Below are 19,301 nucleotides of genomic sequence, written 5' to 3' on the forward strand. Positions count from 1 at the left end.
CGGCTTCAGCGGCCAACTTGTGAGTGGTCCCTGTGGCCGAGATCTGCAAGGCTGTGACGTTCTCTGCCCATTACTGCAAGGCTCTACATGTTCTCTGCCCATTACTGTTTGGACAGAGATGGCCGACACGACAGCAGTTTCGGCCAGTCTGTCCTTTGGAATCTCTTTCAGCTATGGAACACAACTCTTCCTACCTAGGCCCTTTTTTGGGTTCAGGCTGTCTCCCTCTGTTTTCCACAGCACCAGAAAAGTTGTGCCCGTTGGCATCCGATTAAGTGCCTGTGGGTTTACAAAAGTTTGGGAGCAGCCTATAACTACATATTCACCCATGTGTGTTGAGGACTATCATCCTGCTTGTCTTAGGAGAAAGCAGAGTTGCTTACCTGAAACAGCTGTTCTCTTAGGACAGCAGGATGTTAGTCCTCAAGAAACCCGCCCACCTCCTCGCAGAGTTGGGTTTCTCTTCAGTTTTTTTTATTTTTTCATAATTCTATATTACAAGACTCAAGAGGGACCCCACATGGATGTGTGGATGGTAGCATGCTGGTCATGCTCAGTGTGCCAGGCTTCATCTGATTATGTCAACCATATGTGAGGACTAACATCCTGCTGTCCTAGGAGAATACCTGTTACAGGTAAGAAACTCAGCTATTTCCTTGCTGTAAAAATTAATCGGGTACATTTATGCCCAGTTTGATTTCAAAATATTCCACAATTCCACAATCCACAGATGTTTTCCACAAATTATTTTTCTTTAAAATAAATGCCATGGCTGTGGTAAAATCCAGTTTAGACCACTGTAATATATCCCACAGACTTAGAATAATTGAATGAATTTTCATCACTCTCTGTTAGGTTTTACAATGACCGCAGTAGTTCTTTTACAGAAAATCTTGCAGGTTATTCTATAACCTATTTGACCAGGCTTCTCACCCCTGTGTCTCTGGGTGTGTGTGGATTCCTGAGACATGTATGATGATTGTTTTTCCATACCCTCATAATTTCATTCACTGGGTTTGTGTTTTTTCCTATATTTTGCTTTTAGAACATACTGCTACAAAATTTCCTATGATTGAAAGTCCCAGAAATGGGACAATGGAAGTGCAACTTGGTAAGTGGAGATTTTAGAGCCTGATTCATCAAGGCTGAATTCCATAGACACACAATAGTAGAAAAGCCTTTGTGAAGCAGATTTAGAGTTTACTGGCAAACATTTTCTGTGGCCTTATTTTTTTTTTAAGTTTAACAATTGCTCTTAGAACCAGGCAATATATCGGATTTCTGTATAAACTGCATTTAATAGAACCTTGCACTAATAAACTGTGTTGTTGTGAATTCATTGCTCTATGGAGCAAAGTTGCAGAGAATATTTCTTAAACCAGGCAGTACATGTTATTTTTATACAGGCTATTCTTTTTTTCTGTTTTAAGTCTAGCTATTTCTGGCAGAAATGCATGTGCTGAATTTTTTGTAACTTTTCCATATGATTAGTAGTAGAGATGTGAATCGTGTGCCAGATCGTCTTAACGATCAGATTCGGCTGCGGGGGGGCTCGAATCTGATCGTTAAGATATTTGAATTGGAATCGTTTCCGATTCCAATTCACATTTTTTTAGGAGGCCCGCACCGCAAAAAAAAAAAAAAAAAAAAAACACATCCGACCCTTTAAATCGACCTCCCGACCTGACCCATCGCTAATTATTTTTTTACGGAGGCCCGCGCCGCAAAAAAAACCAAAAAAACCCATCCGACCATTTAAATCAACCCCCCCCCCTCCCGACCCGACCCGACCCATCGCTATTTTTTTTTTACGGAGGCCCGCGCCGCAAAAAAAAAAAACAAAACCATCCGACCCTTTAAATCGACCCCCCCTCCCGACCCCCCCAAAACCTTTTAAAGTTACCTAGATGGTCCAGGGGGGCCTCGGGAGACCTCGGGGAGAGATCCAGGGGGGCCTCGGGGAGAGGAGAGATCCAGGGGGGCCTCGGGGAAAGATTTCCCAGGCATCACCTGTTCTAAAAAAAAAAAAAAATGGCGCCGATGCCCCTTTGCCCTTACCATGTGACAGGGTATCCGTGCCATTGGCCAGCTCCTGTCACATGGTAGGAGCACTGGATGGCCGTCGCCATCTTTACTCATCAGCCCATAGTATAATATGGGCTGATAAGTAAAGATAGCCGGCACCATCTTTAAACATGGCGCCGGCCATCAGCCCATAGTATAATATGGGCTGATGAGTAAAGATGGTGCCAGACATCCAGTTCTCCTACCATGTGACAGGGGCTGGCCAATGGCACGGATACCCTGTCACATGGTAAGGGCAAAGGGGCATCGGCGCCATTTTTTTTTTTTTTTAGAACAGCTGATGCCTGGGAAATCTTTCCCCGAGGCCCCCCTGGCTCTCTCCTCTCCCCGAGGCCCCCCGAGGACCCCCTGGACCACCAGGTAACTTTAAAAGGTTTTGGGGGGGTCGATTTAAAGGGTTGGATGGGTTTTTTTTTCTTGCGGCGCGGGCTTCCGTAAAAAAAAAATAGCGATGGGTCGGGTCGGGTCGGGAGGGGGGGGGGTCGATTTAAGGGGTCGGATGGGTTTTTTTGTTTTTTTTTGCGGCGCGGGCCTCCGTAAAAAAATAATTAGCGATGGGATGGGTCGGGTCGGGAGGGGGGGGGGGGGTCGATTTAAAGGGTCAGATGGGTTTTTTTTTTTTTTGCGGCGCGGGCCTCCGTAAAAAAAAAAATAGCGATGGGTCGGGTCGATTTAAAGGGTCAGGGTGGGTTTAGGGGCTTTTTTGGTGTGCCCTATTTAACGATACAATACAAATGCCCCTGACGATAAATCGTGGGCATTTGTATTGTATCATGCACTCTAACGATTTTGGACGATTTTAAAATTATCTGACGATAATTTTAATCGTTCAAAAACGATTCACATCCCTAATTAGTAGCCAAGAAAGACAGACACTCCAAACAAAGGATTATAATAGCAAAATGCTAGACAAACAATAAGGGTGTCAGCAAGCCGGGAGTAGTGCTAATTCTCTTATGCAAACATAGAGAAATCTCAGTCATCTCAATCATCCATCCCTAGAAACTATAGCCTTAAAAACTATATCCTATTTTTTAAAAAAAATATATTATTTAGTAATTATATTGCAAATAAAAATGCTCAAGAAAAATCATAGAATCCTAAAGTCAAATTCCCCTAAACAGACAATACTAAAGGTGACCATATACAATCCCCTTTCCATGTGAGACTTTCTAAAAAAGTCAAAAGTGTTCCTGTAGGAAGTTCTAGTGGTAGCTGTGTTGATGCTCCTCTCCGGACATCCCAGCCTTGGCCAAGAGTAGTTAATTCAAAATAAAGGCATGATTGTGTTTCTAGAGTGAATAGATGTTTGTGGACGATCTGTAGATTGAGTGGAGAACATTAATAGTCGGAGTGCTCATGGCAGTTCCTCTTTTGCTCACTTTGAATATCTTTTTTTTTTCAGGCTGCGACAAATATATTTTTAATGAATTCTCCCAAATATCAGGTTTTTATTAACAGGTGGTGTTATTTTTCCAGTTGTCTTCTAAATGAGAAAGAATGTGGGTGAATATAACCATATAGCCATCAGTGCTAACTATTCTTTTAGTTGATACAAAGAAGTAAAGAGGGGCCTATTCCCTGAGTGGCTTGTTCCTCCTCATTGTCTTCTTGCCCATTTCACAAAAAAGAGCTCGGTCTCAGAGCATACACTGATTGTAAACATGAAAGAAGAAAACTAAGGTAGTCAGTGGTCGACGGCAGTGCCATTTTTCTCTTGTGCGAAGCTGCCCCAAAATGCCATTACATTTAAATCATGTCTGAGATTAAACTGGAGCGCTTTTTTTTTTGAAGTAATGGTTATTGTTTTGTCATATACCAAAGCAGATTCAGTAGCAAAAGTATCAGTATCAGTGATACAGTCCCTTGTTTTCTAGTTTTCTTTCTATGAAACAACGTTTATAAACTAATCGATACTTTCATTTTTTAGATTCTGCTACAAATATTACTTGTTCGGCCTTTTTAGGATATGGCCATCGAGTGGAAGGCTTTGTCTGGTGGGTCGTAAATGGAAATGAACTAGCGGCATTAGATCCTTTGAGATTTCATGGAAGAGAACAAAGGTAGAGTGGATTGCCCTGATACGTGACAGCTATTTGTAATGGAAACTACAATCACAATTATCTGCTTTTCTCCTTCCTTGTAGTTTTCAGAAGCCTAACAATGAACTCGTTAGTGTTTCTGTCTTAATGATTACGAAAATAAAAGAGGAAGACTTAACTTCAAATTTTACTTGCACTGCCCTAAATTCCATGGGATGGCAGGAAAGCACAATTACTTTAATACTTCCAGGTAGGATCATTTTCTTCTTCTTCTTCCTTGTTATATCACCATATGCTTTTCTTAAGATTTGCAATTTGCCAGAAATGTTCTTATGATTATCTCAGCCGATGAAAGATCTGTGGCAGCCTGTAGTGATTTCTTCAAAAATAAAATAAAAATCATTTTGAAGGTACCATATCGCCAAGAGTAGAAACTGGCTTTTATGTTGAGGCCCCTCCCTCATCCTATGTCAAAGATGAATTTGGAGTAGAAGGCAGAGAAGAACCAGATTGACAAATTCTGTATGTAGAAACCGAAACATAATAAGGAGACCCAATAGATGTAGCAGCACTCTAAATAGCAATCACACAGACACAGTACTGAAGTGAAAACATTTAACACATTGAAACAAAAAATAGTGCTTAGAGACAATCATAACTATAGGTATCAGTGAGGCTATTTCACTAACCCAAAGAGCCGATAAATAAAAATGTTGGGTTCATGAGATGCTCTACCCATGTTTTTGAACATTCCTAAGCAATATTTTTCAGTTTGTTTTTTTTTTCTGGAAAAAGGTGCCTGTACTCACATGGAGAACCTTTCTTGCGCATGGGATGGGAAGAGACCACCGCCTAGGGACCCTGACCCTGCAGCTGGCTGAAGACCATTAGCAGAACACTTCATCTTGATCACGCAGACAAAACGCAGACCCTAGCCAAATACAGAATAAGTGACCACATACTATAAATAGAAATATGCCAACAAAATCTGAACTGGGATCCCCAGGAAGCCAGTCTCTCCGTGCAGTGTAATACTGGCAAAATAGAAACAGAAATGCATTTCTGTACATTGCAACGTACAAAGATATCAGAGTTGCTGTACATTCCCATTAACAAAGTAGACTTATTAGAATCACTAAACCAAAAAGAAAAGGCTTTTTTTTTCTTACCTTTTGTTATCTCGGACATTTGGAACCTAACATACCACCCTCATAACAACAGTGGGGACTCAGCAGCTCCAAAATATGGCCTGCCCCTAACACATAAATGGACAATAATGGGGGCTTGGTGGTCATACGATAAGACCCGCCCCCCCCCCCCCCCACACACACATATACACATGCAAAAGAATGATTATTGGGGGGGGGGGGGGGGATGGGCGTTGGCGGCCCTAACATAATAACATTTCCCACCCCATCATACAACTTTACTTTTTCTCTCCTGGGGATCTGTCTCTCAGCTCCCTCCTCCTAGCAGGCAGGCCAGATCTCCTCTTTCTCTTTCCCTATGGCCCTCATCAGTCTTCTTCTCTTCCCCCACAACCCTGCCGGGGCAGCAGTTGCTCTTCCTCAAGTCCCTTCTCCACGCAGAAGAGGAGGGAAGGGGGGAGTGGATGGGGGCACCGGATGCAGGCTTTTTTGGAGGTACCACAGGGCAATTCACGGGCGGAAGAAAAGGTGCAGGTTCTCAATACTGGCACAAAAAAAAAAAAGCCCTGCTGTATTGCGTTTCAAAGTATAGAACCTTTTCCAGTTCCGTCTTTCAGGCCGATGCAATATGGATGCACGAAAAATGAGCGCCCGCTCTCCTGACGCGTGCCGACCGACCTCTCGTGGGGGCCCAATGCAATATGCAAATGGGCTGCTGCTGTAAAAAGGGGGCGCTGCCCAAAATTGTGCGCCCCTAGCACCTCCTCGGCAGCAGATGCCCAGGAGAGGTGGCTGTCAGCGGGTTAGGAAAACAGATGCTCAGTTCTACCAGCAGCCCTTTTCCTAACCTAATCGCTGGCACTCTTAAAAAAAAAAAAAAAAGTTTTTTTTTTAAACGTTCTCTTCCTTTTCCTGTTCCTTCGACTGAATATTGCCACGATAGTAAGTTGGAGGAAGTAAAGAAAAGCAGTATTTTCTAGAGATGTGTATCGTGTGATCGATCGTCTTAACGATCGATTTCGGCTGGGGGGGGGGGAGGGAATCGGATCGTCGCAGTTTTGTGTTTTTAAATATCATGTAAATCATAAATCGGGGGAGGGCGGGAAAACCGGCACACTAAAACATCCCTAAAACCCACCCCGACCCTTTAAAATAAATCCCCCACCCTCCCGAACCCCCCCAAAATGTCTTAAATTACCTGGGGTCCAGTGGGTGGGGGGGGTCCCGTTATGATCTTCCACGCTCAGGCGTCGGGCGCGTTGATAGAAAATGGCGCCGGCGCCATTTTGATTCCTGTTTCCCGACGTCACGAGCATAGGAGATCGCTCCCGGACTCCCGCTGGACCCCCAGGGACTTTTGGCCAGCTTGGGGGGGCCTCCTGACCCCCACAAGACTTGCTAAAAGTCCAGCGGGGGTCCGGGAACGACCTCCTGCACTCGAATCGTGTTGCCATACGGCCGGCGCCATTTTGCTTAAAATGGCCGGCCATATTGCCGTACAGCAAAATGGCGCCAGCCGTACGGCAACACGATTCGAGTACAGGAGGTCGTTCCCGGACCCCCGCTGGACTTTTGGCAAGTCTTGTGGGGGTCAGGAGGCCCCCCCAAGCTGGCCAAAAGTCCCTGGGGGTCCAGCGGGGGTCCAGGAGCGATCTCCTATGCTCGTGACGTCGGGAAAATGGCGCCGGCGCTACCTTTGCCCTGTCATATGACAGGGCAGAGGTAGCGCCGGCGCCATTTTCTATCAACGCGCCCGACGCCCAAGAGTGGAAGATCACAACGGGACCCCCCCCCCCACTGGACCCCAGGTAATTTAAGATATTTTGGGGGGTTCGGGAGGGTGGGGGATTTATTTTAACGGGTCGGGGTGGGTTTTAGGGATGTTTTAGTGTGCCGGTTTTCCCGCCCTCCCCCTTCCCCTCCCCCTTTCCCCGATTTACGATTTTTGACGATAAATCGGGGGAATTCCTATTAAATATCGCCTCTAACGATTTTTGACGATTTAAAATATATCTGACGATATTTTAAATCATCAAAAAACGATTCACATCCCTAGTATTTTCTGCTTTTCCGTCAACATTTTGGGCTCCTCAAACTTACACCTGTCCTGAGAAGCCGTTCATTTTTTGTGGGTAAAAATGTGCACATTATTATTATTTTTTTGCATCGGGGGGGGGGGGGGGGGATAGCTAATACCCTCATCAGCATGGATTTACATGTGATGAGTGCTATTAGCTACGTGCTTTATTGGACACTCGCTTCGGATGCGCTAACCCCCATTTTGCATTGGGGGTTATGGACGCGTGTCCAAAATGCGCATCCAGTCGCATGTTAATCTGTGCGCTGCGGCCAGCGCATGGTATTGCATTGGCTGTGTGTTTGAATATTTGGTTTCTACATATTAAAGGTCCTGCAGGTGATCAGAAAAAGTTTGTGGTGAAATTAAAGGTTAAACTGAATCTGCTGCTTTTGAATGAACATTACTGAAAAAAAAAAGCACATGTATTCAGAATTTGCAGGTATAATTTGCTTCTTTTTATTCATTACTATATATTATAGAGCTGATTCATCCAGGTTAAACTTAATATCTCTCACAATACTACCTGAACAATATATCTTAGCAACTAACATTGTAACCCTACCATCGGGGATAGTGTTGAAGAACATTGTTACCATCAGGAATATTGCAACATTACCATTGGGGATTGTGCTGAAGAGCATTTGTAATTATCGGGGACTTTCAAAGCGAAAGTTAACATTTAAAGCCAAAACAACATAAGCAATTGTTTAGGCTACACTGACTGTGATAAAAATTAAGGGGTAGATTTGAAAAATTTGCGCGATCGCATAGCCGCGCAGATTTATAAAAATTATAAAATCCGGGGTTGGCGCGCGCAAGGGGGTGCACATTTGTGCAACCTACGCGCGCCGAGCCCAGTGCGCGCTGCCTGTTCCCTCCGAGGCCGCTCCGATTTCGGAGCGTCCTCGGAGGGAACTTTCCTTCGCCCTCCCCCCACCTTCCCCTCCCTTCCCCTACCTAACCCACCCCCCCCCCCGTCCCTATCTAAACCCCCCTTTAACTTTGTTGGCAGATTTACGCCTGCTAAAAGCAGACGTAAATCTGCACGCGCCAGCGGACTGCTGGCGCGCCGTCACCCGACCCGGGGGCTGGTCCGGAGGCCTCGACCACGCCCCCAGGCCAGTGCCACACCCCCGGGCCCGCCCCTGAAACGCCGTGTCATTTCGGGAATGCCTCCGACATGCCCCCTCCCCGCCCCTTTTACGAAGCCCCGGGACTTACGCTCGTTCCGGGACTCTGTGTGCGCCGGCGAGCGAGGGCCCTGCGCGCGTAAATCCGGCTGGATTTACGCGCGCAGGGCATTTAAAATCTGCCCCTAAGAGATGTGCGCACACGGAAAAATTAAAAAAGAAAAGGAAAAATAAGTCACAAGTTATAAGTAATGGTCTAGTGTTGGAGCCAAACTTAAAATTTTAAAAGATTTGTTTGAATAAAAAATGGAGGTTGGAGGGTAGTTAATGATTAAATTAAAGGAGGCATCATGGAGAGTACCTTATAAAATCTATGAAACTACCACCCATTCTCACAACAAATTTAGATGTTGGTAAAACGTTTAAGTAAGGCAACAACATTAGTTGGTAAGATATATTGTTCAGGTAGTATTGTGAAAGATCTTTTTATTCATTAGCATTGTCGAAACATTGCAGGCCATGGGAAGTTGTGACAAGTTTGTTTTGGTCAAAATGAACTGCCCTTTTATGATGGAATGTTTAGCCAATCAAAAGTTTGGGAGAGATGTCCAGAGCAATTGATGGGGGCAATGATTTTACTTGCGCTTCCCTAAAATGGAGGGATAATACACGAAGGAGGAAATTTTCATATAGCCCGTGTTAGGAACCCTGGCTGCGCGGGCTCACGATCGGGTCCCCTCACCTGCACCAACCGAAGGCCCGGCTCGGCTGCCACTCCCGGCCACAGACTCCGCCCGCGGCCTTCTCTTGCGGCGTCCTGAAAGCCGCCGACTCCAGCTCCTTGTGGGTGTCCCCCTAGGCACACATACGCGCCGAGTCACAGGATTTAAAGGGCCAACAGTGGGAAAGTTCCCCACGGCCCGGGCAGATGACGTCGGGCTAGGTGGATTTAAACATTGTTCTCTGCTCCCAATTCACCTCAGCAATGGGTCCTGCTCTCCTGAAGAGTGTGAGTTGTTTGCGTTCCTGTTTCCTGCATTCCTGACTCTGCCTTGCTTCATTCCTGATCCCCAGTTCCAGTGTTTCTGTTCCTAGCCTCTGGTTCCTGCCTTGTTCCTCGCCCCCTGGATTGCTTTCTCGGTTCTGACTCCTTGCCTGGTACTTGACACTGCTTAAACTCCACCTGCCATGACTTCTTGCCTGGTTCTTGATGCTGCTTGAACTCCACCTGCCCTGACTCCTTGCCTGGAACTTCACTGCTTGACTGCCGTCAGCCTCTACACCTGGACTCCTCTGATGCCACCTCTCTTTGCCTATTGGTTCCACGCCTGGGAAGACCCGCGCCTGCTGGCTCCGGTACCCAAGGGCTCAACCTGCGGGGAACGAGGGCTGGTATAGGTGAAGCTCCTGTTGGGTCTTCTTCTTCAGTACCACTGCACCGACAACAAGGACCTCCAGGGGCTGCCCCTTGGAGGTAGCAACAACCTCGTCCCAGCTCAAGGGTCCACTTTCTAAGAGATTCCTGAGGCCATAGACCCAGCGGACCTGTCTGGTCTACAGGCCATTCCTGGCCTAGCCCAGCGACTGTAGCAGCAACAGCAGTGTTTGGATGTGCTAGCTGTCACCGTGGAATGCTTGGCGAATTGACTGGATTCCACCCCATATTCCAGTCCCCAGCTGGCTGCATTTCCTGTACCCACGGCTCCCGCAGCGAACCTCCATCTGCCGGTGCCACCCTGCTACTCAGGAGATCCCCAAAGTGTTGTGGCTTCTTAAATCACTGCTTCATGCACTTTTCCTTACAACTGGTCCAGTTCGCCAATGAAGGAATCAAAACAACTTTTATTCTGTCGCTCCTGGATGGCAAGGCGCTTGAGTGGGTTTCCCCCCTCTTGGAACAAGGCGACTCCTTGCTCCAGAACCTCCCACACTTCTTTCTAGTGTTCAAGCAGGTCTTTGATGAGCCTGGAAGACAGTCTACAGCCACTCCCAAGCTTCTGCTTTTGCGACAGAGGTCACGCCCCCTGCCATAGTATGCGGTAGAGTTCCGCACCCTAGCATCTGAGCTGGGATGGCGTGAGGACAGCCTCTGGAGTATCTTTCTGGAAGGGCTGTCTTCCAGAATTAAAGACGAGCTGACTGCCTGGGACCTCCCAGATTTGGAGGCTCTGATTGATCTTGCTGGTTGGGTCAACTGAAGACTGCAGCAACGCCTCCAAGAATTGCGCCCCTCCCGCAGGCAAGTGGAGCTAGCCCCGTCCTTTTCGCGGTCCATAACGCCACCTATCACGGTTTCACCCAAGACACCTCTCATGGAGGAATCCATGCAGCTGGGGTGGAGCCGTTTGACCCCAAAGAGAAGCTGCGACAGCGCACCTTTGGCCTTTGCCTGTACTGTGCTGGTAAAAGCCACTTGTTGGCCCAGTGCCCCAAGAGGCCGGGAAACACCAAAGCCTAGGAGTCAGTGGGGTGATGACTCTGGGCTGCATCAAGTCTGCTCCCCAATGTATTGTACCGGTGACCTTCCGTCACACCCATGGGGACTTCACTACCCAAGCCCTGATTGATTCTGGCACTGGAGGGAATTTTATCTTGGCGGATCTCGTCACACATCTGGATCTGCCCACACTACTCAGAGAACCACCATTGACTATTTCTTCCATCCGCGGAAACTTTCTTCCTGGGAAGATCAGCTGCATCACCACTCCGGTGAGACTCCACACCAGGGTTCTTCACGAAGAGGAGCTCACTAGGGATGTGAATCGTTTTTTGACGATTTAAAATATCGTCCGATATATTTTAAATCATCAAAAATCGTTAGGGCCACGATACAATACCAATTCCCCCGATTTATCGTTAAAAAATCGTAAATCGGGGGAAGGGGGAGGGCAGGAACTTACTTATTTGCCCTAAACCAATGGCAGGAAAACCGGCACACTAAAACCCCCTAAAACCCACCCCGACCCTTTAAATTAAATCCCCCCCCGAACCCCCCCCCAAATGCCTTAAATTACCTGGGGGTCCAGCGGCGGTCCGGAACAGGCTCCTGCAATTGAATTGTGTTGTCTTCAGCCGGCGCCATTTTGCAAAATGGCTGCCGCAAAATGGCGGCGGCCATAGACCAACACGATTCGACTGCAGGAGGTCGTTCCGGACCCCCGCTGGACTTTTGGCAAGTCTTGTGGAGACTTGCCAAAAGTCCAGCGGGGGTCCGGAACGACCTCCTGCAGTCGAATCGTGTTGGTCTATGGCCGCCGCCATTTTGCGGCCGCCATTTTGCAAAATGGCGCCGGCTGAAGACAACACAATTCAATTGCAGGAGCCCGTTCCGGACCGCCGCTGGACCCCCAGGTAATTTAAGGCATTGGGGGGGGGGGTTCGGGAGGGTGGGGGATTTAATTTAAAGGGTCGGGGGTGGGTTTTAGGGGGTTTTAGTGTGCCGGTTTTCCTGCCATTGGTTTAGGGCAAGTAAGTACTTCCCTCCCAAAGTTGATGAAGTATTAAGGCATTTGGGGTGGGGGATTTAATTTAAAGGGTCGGGGGTGGGTTTTAGGGGTTTTAGTGTGCTGGCTCACGATTTTAATGATTTTCACGATATTTTAAACACCCAAACGGCAACAATACGATTCCCTTCCCCTCCCAGCCAAAATCGATCGTTAAGACGATCGAGGACACGATTCACATCTCTAGAGCTCACCTTCTTCATCCTGGAAAAGATGATCTACCCGGTAGTCTTGGGCCTTCCCTGGCTCCAGAAACACTCCCCTCACATTGACTGGCAGATGCTGCAAATAGCCTCATGGGGCTCACAGTGCCATGTTTCCTGCCTCCAAGAGGTGTCTCACCCTGCTCTTCTCATAGCTACTACCCCACTTACCTTACCTCCGCAGTACGCTGATTTTGTGGATGTTGTTTCCAAGGAGAAGGCAGAGAAACTCCCCGAACATCACCCCTTTGACTGTGCAATCGACCTCCTTCCAGGTACCATGCCCCCTTGGGGACGAGTATACCCCCTATCATGTCCAAGTACATTCAGGAGAACCTTGACAGGGGATTCATCAGGGCGTCTGTGTCCCCAGCAGGAGCTGGCTTTTTTTTCGTGGCAAAAAAGGATGGGTCGTTGTGGCCCTGTATTGACTACCGTGGGCTGAACGCCATCAGTAGGAGAGAGTGGTACCCACTGCTGCTCATTCCCGAACTTCTGGACCATCTACAGGGGGCCAAACCTTTCATTAAATTGAACCTCCAAGGGCCTATATTCTTGTGCACATAAAGCCAGGTGACGAATGGAAGACCGCCAAGAGACGGCCACTATGAGTACTTAGTGATGCCCTTTGGTCTTTGTAACACTCCAGCTGTGTTCCAATATCTTATGAATGAGGTCTTCCAGGACATGCTCCACTCCTACGTCAACGTGTATCTTGATGACTTATTGATATTCTCCAAGGATCTCGCTTCCCATCGCAAGGTCAGATGGGTACTTCAATGCTTACGGGACCACAAATTGTTCACCAAGCTAGAAAAATGCTTGTTCAAACAGGAGGCGCTTCCCTTCCTGGGCTTCATTGTCTCTTCCACAAGATTTCACATGGACCTTGAAAAAGTTTCTAGCATCCAGAATTGGCCCCAACCTACAGGACTACGGGCCTTCCAGCGTTTCCTCGGGTTTTCCAACTTCTACAAGCATTTCATACTACAATACACCTGACTGGGAGTACCCCTTACTGCCCTCACCAAGAAGGGGGCCAATACCAAAAAATGGTCACTCGAGGCAATAACTGCCTTCAAGGACCTGAAGCATGACTTCCTCCAAGACACCTGCCTGCGGCACCTAGACCCAACATGCCCATTTTTTGGTGGAAGTAGATGCCTCCGACACTGCCGTGGGGGACTGTTCTGAGCCAACATTCTCAAAAGGGAGCCCTGCTGCCTTATTTTTACTTCTCCCAGAAGTTCATGCCTGCAGAGAAGAATTACAGCATTGGAGACAAGGAACTCCTAGCCATCAAGATGGCATTCAAGGAATAGTGGCAGTGGCTCGAGGAGGCTCAGCATACCATTACAGTCTTCACAGATCATAAGAATTTTGAATACCTCAGCCATGCCCAATGACTAAATCCCCGCCAGGCCTGCTGGTCATTATTTTTCAGCAGATTCAACTTTTCCCTCTGCTACCGACCGGCCTCCAAAAATACTCGGGCTGACGCAATTTCTAGAGCTTATGAGACTGAAGACTTTCTGTCTATCCCCCAATACATTATCGACCCAGCGAAGGTGGACCTGGCTGCCACCCAGTCTGCTCTGCCAGGGAAGACAGTGGTGCCTCTTTGACACCGGCAGAAGGTGCTGTCTTGGGCCCATGATTCCCTCACAGCTGGACACCCTGGAAAATCATATACATTTTATTTACTGCAGCGCTATTACTGGTGGCCACAAGGCGTATGTCGAATCCTGTCCAACCTTGGCTCAACAGAAATCTCTTGCTGGACGACCGTGGGGTCTACTCCAAACTCTATCCATTCCCAAAGGACCATGGACCCACCTATCCACAGACTTCGTGGTGGACCTACCACCCTCCAATGGTCATCACGTTATTTGGGTAGTCATAGATACGTTTTCAAAGATGGTCCACCTCACTGCTCTTCCCAAACTGCCATCAGCTCCGGAGCTGGCCCACTTATTCACCGAACATATCTTCCGACTACATGGACTTCCCCAGCACATCACATCAGATCATGAAGTGCAGTTCACTGCTAACTTTTGGTGCATCTTGAGCAAGAAATTTGGGATCCAGTTTGACTGTACTACAGCGTACCACCCACAGAGTAATGGCCAAGCCAAATGCACTAACCGGACCCTAAAGGCCTTCTTACATGCCTTTGTGATCAGCAGGCAGGACAATTGGTCCACACATGGGACGAGTTTTCACACATCTCACACGTCCAGTCTTCAACCATCTCTTTGCCTTTCTTGGTGGTCTATGATAGGCAACCAGCATCGCCACTTCCCATGACCCTTTTGGTACCATCGCCTACAGCTCAGCTCAGCTTACTGCCCAGCAACTGCATATCCTTTGGACCTACACACAGGACCGCCATCAAAGGGCAGCTGAGGAGGCAAAAAAGATGACCAATAAGCACCGGCAGCCCATGCCTCTCTTCAAACCTGGAGACCGGGTATGGCTTAGCACCCACCACATCCAGCTACGATAATGAGACTGGCGCCCTGGAACATTGGTCCCTTCTCCATCACAGAATGAATCGGTCCGGTCACCTACTGCCTGAATCTGCCTTCCATTTCTCCCTCCTTAAGCCCCTGGTGCACTCCTGGCCACGCCGGGAGATCACTGAACCCCAGGACCTAACAGCAGAGGAGATCTATCAGGAAAAGAAATACTGGATGTATGACACCATCACAGGAGACGGGAGTATCTAATTGCATAGGAAGGTTTTGGTCCTGAAGAAAACACTTGGGAGCCCACCTCCAGCATACTCGATAAGACTCTTCTTCATCACTTTCACATCTTGCATCCTGATAAACCCAGCCTTCTAAGAGGGGGCGTAAAGGAAGGGGGGTACTCTTAGGAACCCCGGCTGCATGCGCCCGTGACCAGGTCCCCTCACCTGCACCAGCTGGAGGCCTGGCTCGGCCTCCACTCCCAGCCACAGACTCTGCCCGCGGCCTGCTCTTGTGGCGCCCCGAACGCCGCCGACTCCAGCTCCTTGTGGTCATCCCCCAGGCACACGTGCCAAATCACAGGGTTTAAAGGGCCAGCGGCGGAAAAGTTCCCCACGGTCTGGGCTGATGTCGGGCTAGGTGGGTATGTAAACCCTGCCTCTCTGCTCCCAATTCACCTCAGCAATGGGTCCTGCTTTCCTGAAGAGTGTGAGTTATCTGCATTCCTGTTTCCTGTGTTCCTGACTCTGCCTTGCTTCGTTCCTGATCCCTGGTTCCAGCATTCCTGTTCCTAGCCTCCAGTTCCTGCCTTGCTCCTTGTCCCCTGGATTGCTTTCTCAGTTCTGACTCCTTGCCTGATACTTGACGCTGCTTGATCTCCGCCTGCCCTGACTCCTTGCCTGGTACTTGACGCTGCTTGAACTCTGCCTGCCTTGACTCCTTGCCTGGTACTTGACGCTGCTTGAACTCTGCCTGCCTTGACTCCTTGCCTGGTACTTGACGCTGCTTGATCTCCACCTGCCTTGACTCCTTGCCTGGTACTTGACGCTGCTTGATCTCCACCTGCCTTGACTCCTTGCCTGGTACTTGACGCTGCTTGATCTCTGCCTGCCCTCACTCCTTGCCTGGTACTTGACGCTGCTTGATCTCCGCCTGCCCTGACTCCTTGCCTGGTACTTGACGCTGCTTGAACTCCGCAACAACAACCTCGTCCCAGCTCAAGGGTCCACTTTCCTAACAGCCCTGCCTCAGTGTGGATGAAAGTAGGAACATACTTTTAACTTCGTTTGAGGAGGGAAACATTTGAGAAGTCAAAGCATTTTAGCTGGGTAAATTACCTTTGAAAATTTCTCTTGAACCAATTACTTTTATTGATAGCTACCCTATCAAGTTGGGCCTATGAGGTGTGCAGAGATTTAAGGCTACATATTCCATAATAAAATGGCGTTGTTACTGTGTTCATCCACTTAAAAAATAAAAACCTACCAACAAATTAGGTTATACTCTTTTATGGGACTATTAATACATTTGTGACTAGCACTGACTTGATGTGCAGAGAATAGTTCTTGAAAGCTAAAATGTCTTAAGTTAGTTCCATGAAAAGATATCGCCTACAACTTTCTTTCAATGTGATCAATGAATATTTCCTAGCAAGTAGAGAGGTGGACTCTGGACCAGTGGGTTATGTTCCCCTGCCAACAGATGGAGATGGAGCAAGTTGACATCACAGTATATGTAGCCCTGCAGTGTCCCTAGCCCGCCAGTATTCTCTGTCTCCAGCAGATCGAGGACATGTATTTCCCTATGAGGATTGCTTTGTGTTTATTTCGAAGGAGAAGTTTGAAATTTTGTTAAGGAAAAGAAAGCTCCGTTGCTGAACATACACAGATTAGTCCAGACAAGTGGGTTTATGTATCTCAACCAGCAGATGGAGGCAGAGAACAAAACTTTGGGACACTGCTACATAATCGAGAGTGCTACCTGCAGACCCTCAGTATGTCTCCTGCAGTACTGACTTGGAGTTTGGACATTAAAAGTTTGGAGCAGCTCCTCGAGGTGTTAGGTTCCTTTGTGGGCCATCCCTTGAGTGGAGCCAGGGAAAACACCCTGGGTGTGCTAGCCCGTGGTACCGGAGACTTTGATAGCCAGGGGACTGGCTCCGTCCGAGTCTCTGTGCTCTCCTCCTGTCAGCCGCTGCTTCGATAAAGGAAAGTACCCTTTTTTGTTCCTCTGTTTAGCTTTGTGTTAAGTTTATTTTAAAAAAAAGGAGAGAAGAAGGGGACGTCATAGTTCGTGTCAGCTAGGAGGTTTGGTCAGCAGCGCAAATTGGGGCAGTTAGACAGCAGGATCTGTTGAGGTCTGCAGGAGGAGTAGGGGCATGTACCACAATTTGGTGTTTTTTCCCCCGAGGGAAACTATGTGAAGCTTGATTTTGGCGCATGCCTCAGCCTGCTGTGGCTCTGGCATGTGCTGCTTGCAAACATACAGGCCTGACAAGCTCCCTCTTGGTGTAGCCTGCTTGTTAGAGGCGCATTTTTGACTGTGCAGAGCTTCAGTCATGGCGCCATGGCACCGAAACCATGTGTAGCAGCATGCAGGGCCTGCGGGCTCTGTTTGGCCCTTCTTGATTTCCACTTCCTATGCACAGGCTGTGCTTTGGAAGGGGTCAAAGTTGAAGAAGGCTTCCCATGGTTTGGGAGCTGTGACTGCAGACCAGGGGGTCCTCCCCTCCAGCTGGGCCTGTGGAGGATCATTGTCTGGGGGTTGTTCCAGGCCTGGGCACTGGCAATTTTCCTCCTCTTCTTTCTCCTGCGGTGCAGAATACTGAGGGTGACCATGAGGCGGGAGCGGATTTGGGAGATAGCCTTCACCCTCAAGGGATGGGCGATCCGGAGAATTTCTCCTTGGAGTTTGCCCTGCTACTCCACAGAGCTTCCTGCTAGGAAGGGTGCTGTAGTTAAGAGATCCTGGATGCATTGTTCCAGCTCACCCAAAAGACCAAAGATAGCAATAATGGGCACTTCGGGGGATTTCTTGAAGTGCCTGGGGCTGCACTGTGCCGGAGTGGATGAAGACTCCAGGGACCTGGATGCTTTGGATGAGATGCTGGATCAGGCCTCACTGCAAGGGGCAGATCCGGACGAGGGTCCCGATGGGGGTCAGCTACCAGATCCTGATTTGAATAAGGATGATCCAAATCTCGACGAGACCATTCTGGAGGGGGTGACCCTTGGGTAGTCCAGCTATTTAAGAAAGAGGAACTTCAGCCTCTCATTCCTCAAGTGTTGGAGGAATTGGGGGTTAAATGGACTCAGGAAGTGTCGGATAATGAATTACTTGTGTCTCTGGATCTGACCGAAGCCTATCTGCATATTCCCATTCGGGAAGACCATCAGACGTTTTTCCATATCATGGGGCTGGGACGACACTTCCAGTTTCAGGCTTTTCCCTTTGGAATGGCTACAGCTCCCCAAACCTTCGCAAAGGTGATGATAGTCATGGCAGCAGCCCTGAGACAGGAAAGGATTATGGTACATCCATATCTGGACGATTGGCTTATTTGAGCAAAGACGGAGGAAGAATGCGGACAGTCAATGTAGCACATGATGAACACCCTCAGTGCTCTGGGGTGGGTGATCAATGTGACGAAGAATCATCTAGTTCCATCCCAATCATTGGAGTATCTAGGAGCCCGATTTGATATCCGTCAAGGCAGGGTGTTCCTGATGGCGGACAGATTGACCAAGTTGCAAGTACAAGTGAAGCAGCTCTTGAGTCTGTCAGTGTTAAAGTTCTAGGATTACCTATTGTTTCTGGGCTTCATGGCCTCAATGTTGGATTTGATTCCTTGGGCCTTTGCTCACATGCGTCCTTTACAAAGAGTGCTGTTGTCCAGGTGGAATCCGTTTTCAGAGGAGTATCATCTACCTTTGCCTCTGCAAGGAGAATCCAGATCCAGTATTTCGTCGTGACTATTGAGGAGCAACTTGGAGAAAGGAGTGGACCTGGAGGCCCTGGACTGGGTGGTGGTCACCACAGATGCCAGCCTTTTACGTCTTTGGCGTATGGCAGGGTTTGGAAGGTTTTTGAGTCCAGATGTCTTGAACAGGATCTGGACCCATTGCCGGTGGAAGTTCCTCACATTTTGTCCTTTCTACATCAAGGCTTGTCCATAGGCCTGGCCTACAGTTTGCTTTGTGTCCAGGTGTTGGCCTTGGGTTGTCTTCAGGGCAAGGTCCAAGGAAGGTCTTTGGCTGCTCATCCAAATTGTTGTACATTTTCTGAAGGTAGCTAAACATTTGCGGCCTCTGGTTCGGAAGGTGTGTCTGAATTGAAACCTCAATTTGGTCTTGTGGGTTCTCTGCAGCACACCCTTTGAGCTCCTAAGATGGGCCTCCATCAAGGATTTGACATTGAAGATGGTTTTCCTGGTGGCTATTTGTTCGGCCAGGTGGATTTCTGAGCTTCAGGCACTTTCTTGTCAAGATCCTTTTCTGCGTATTGCAGAGGGCAGGATTACCTTACATATGGTCACCTCCTTTTTGCCGAAAGTGGTCTCTTACTTTCATGTGAATCAGATGGTGGAGCTGCTGACCTTTCCGGATTGGTCATGTGGGACCTCACATTTTGTCCTCGGACG

At 48.2% G+C, this 19,301-nt stretch overlaps 1 protein-coding gene across 1 annotated transcript in view; it reads left to right on the top strand.

The window, feature by feature from the left end:
* The window catches only part of LOC115092478 (interleukin-1 receptor-like 1), a 129,345-nt gene that overhangs the window by 97,098 nt on the left and 12,946 nt on the right, over positions 1-19,301 (top strand). Inside the window, exons 7-9 of the mRNA XM_029603320.1 lie at positions 1,046-1,111; positions 4,016-4,148; positions 4,232-4,377. Coding sequence (XP_029459180.1) covers positions 1,046-1,111; positions 4,016-4,148; positions 4,232-4,377 — 345 coding nt within the window. The remainder of the gene's footprint in view (positions 1-1,045; positions 1,112-4,015; positions 4,149-4,231; positions 4,378-19,301) is intronic.

This window comes from Rhinatrema bivittatum, chromosome 5 (genome assembly GCF_901001135.1).
Source record: "Rhinatrema bivittatum chromosome 5, aRhiBiv1.1, whole genome shotgun sequence".
NCBI lineage: Eukaryota > Metazoa > Chordata > Amphibia > Gymnophiona > Rhinatrematidae > Rhinatrema > Rhinatrema bivittatum.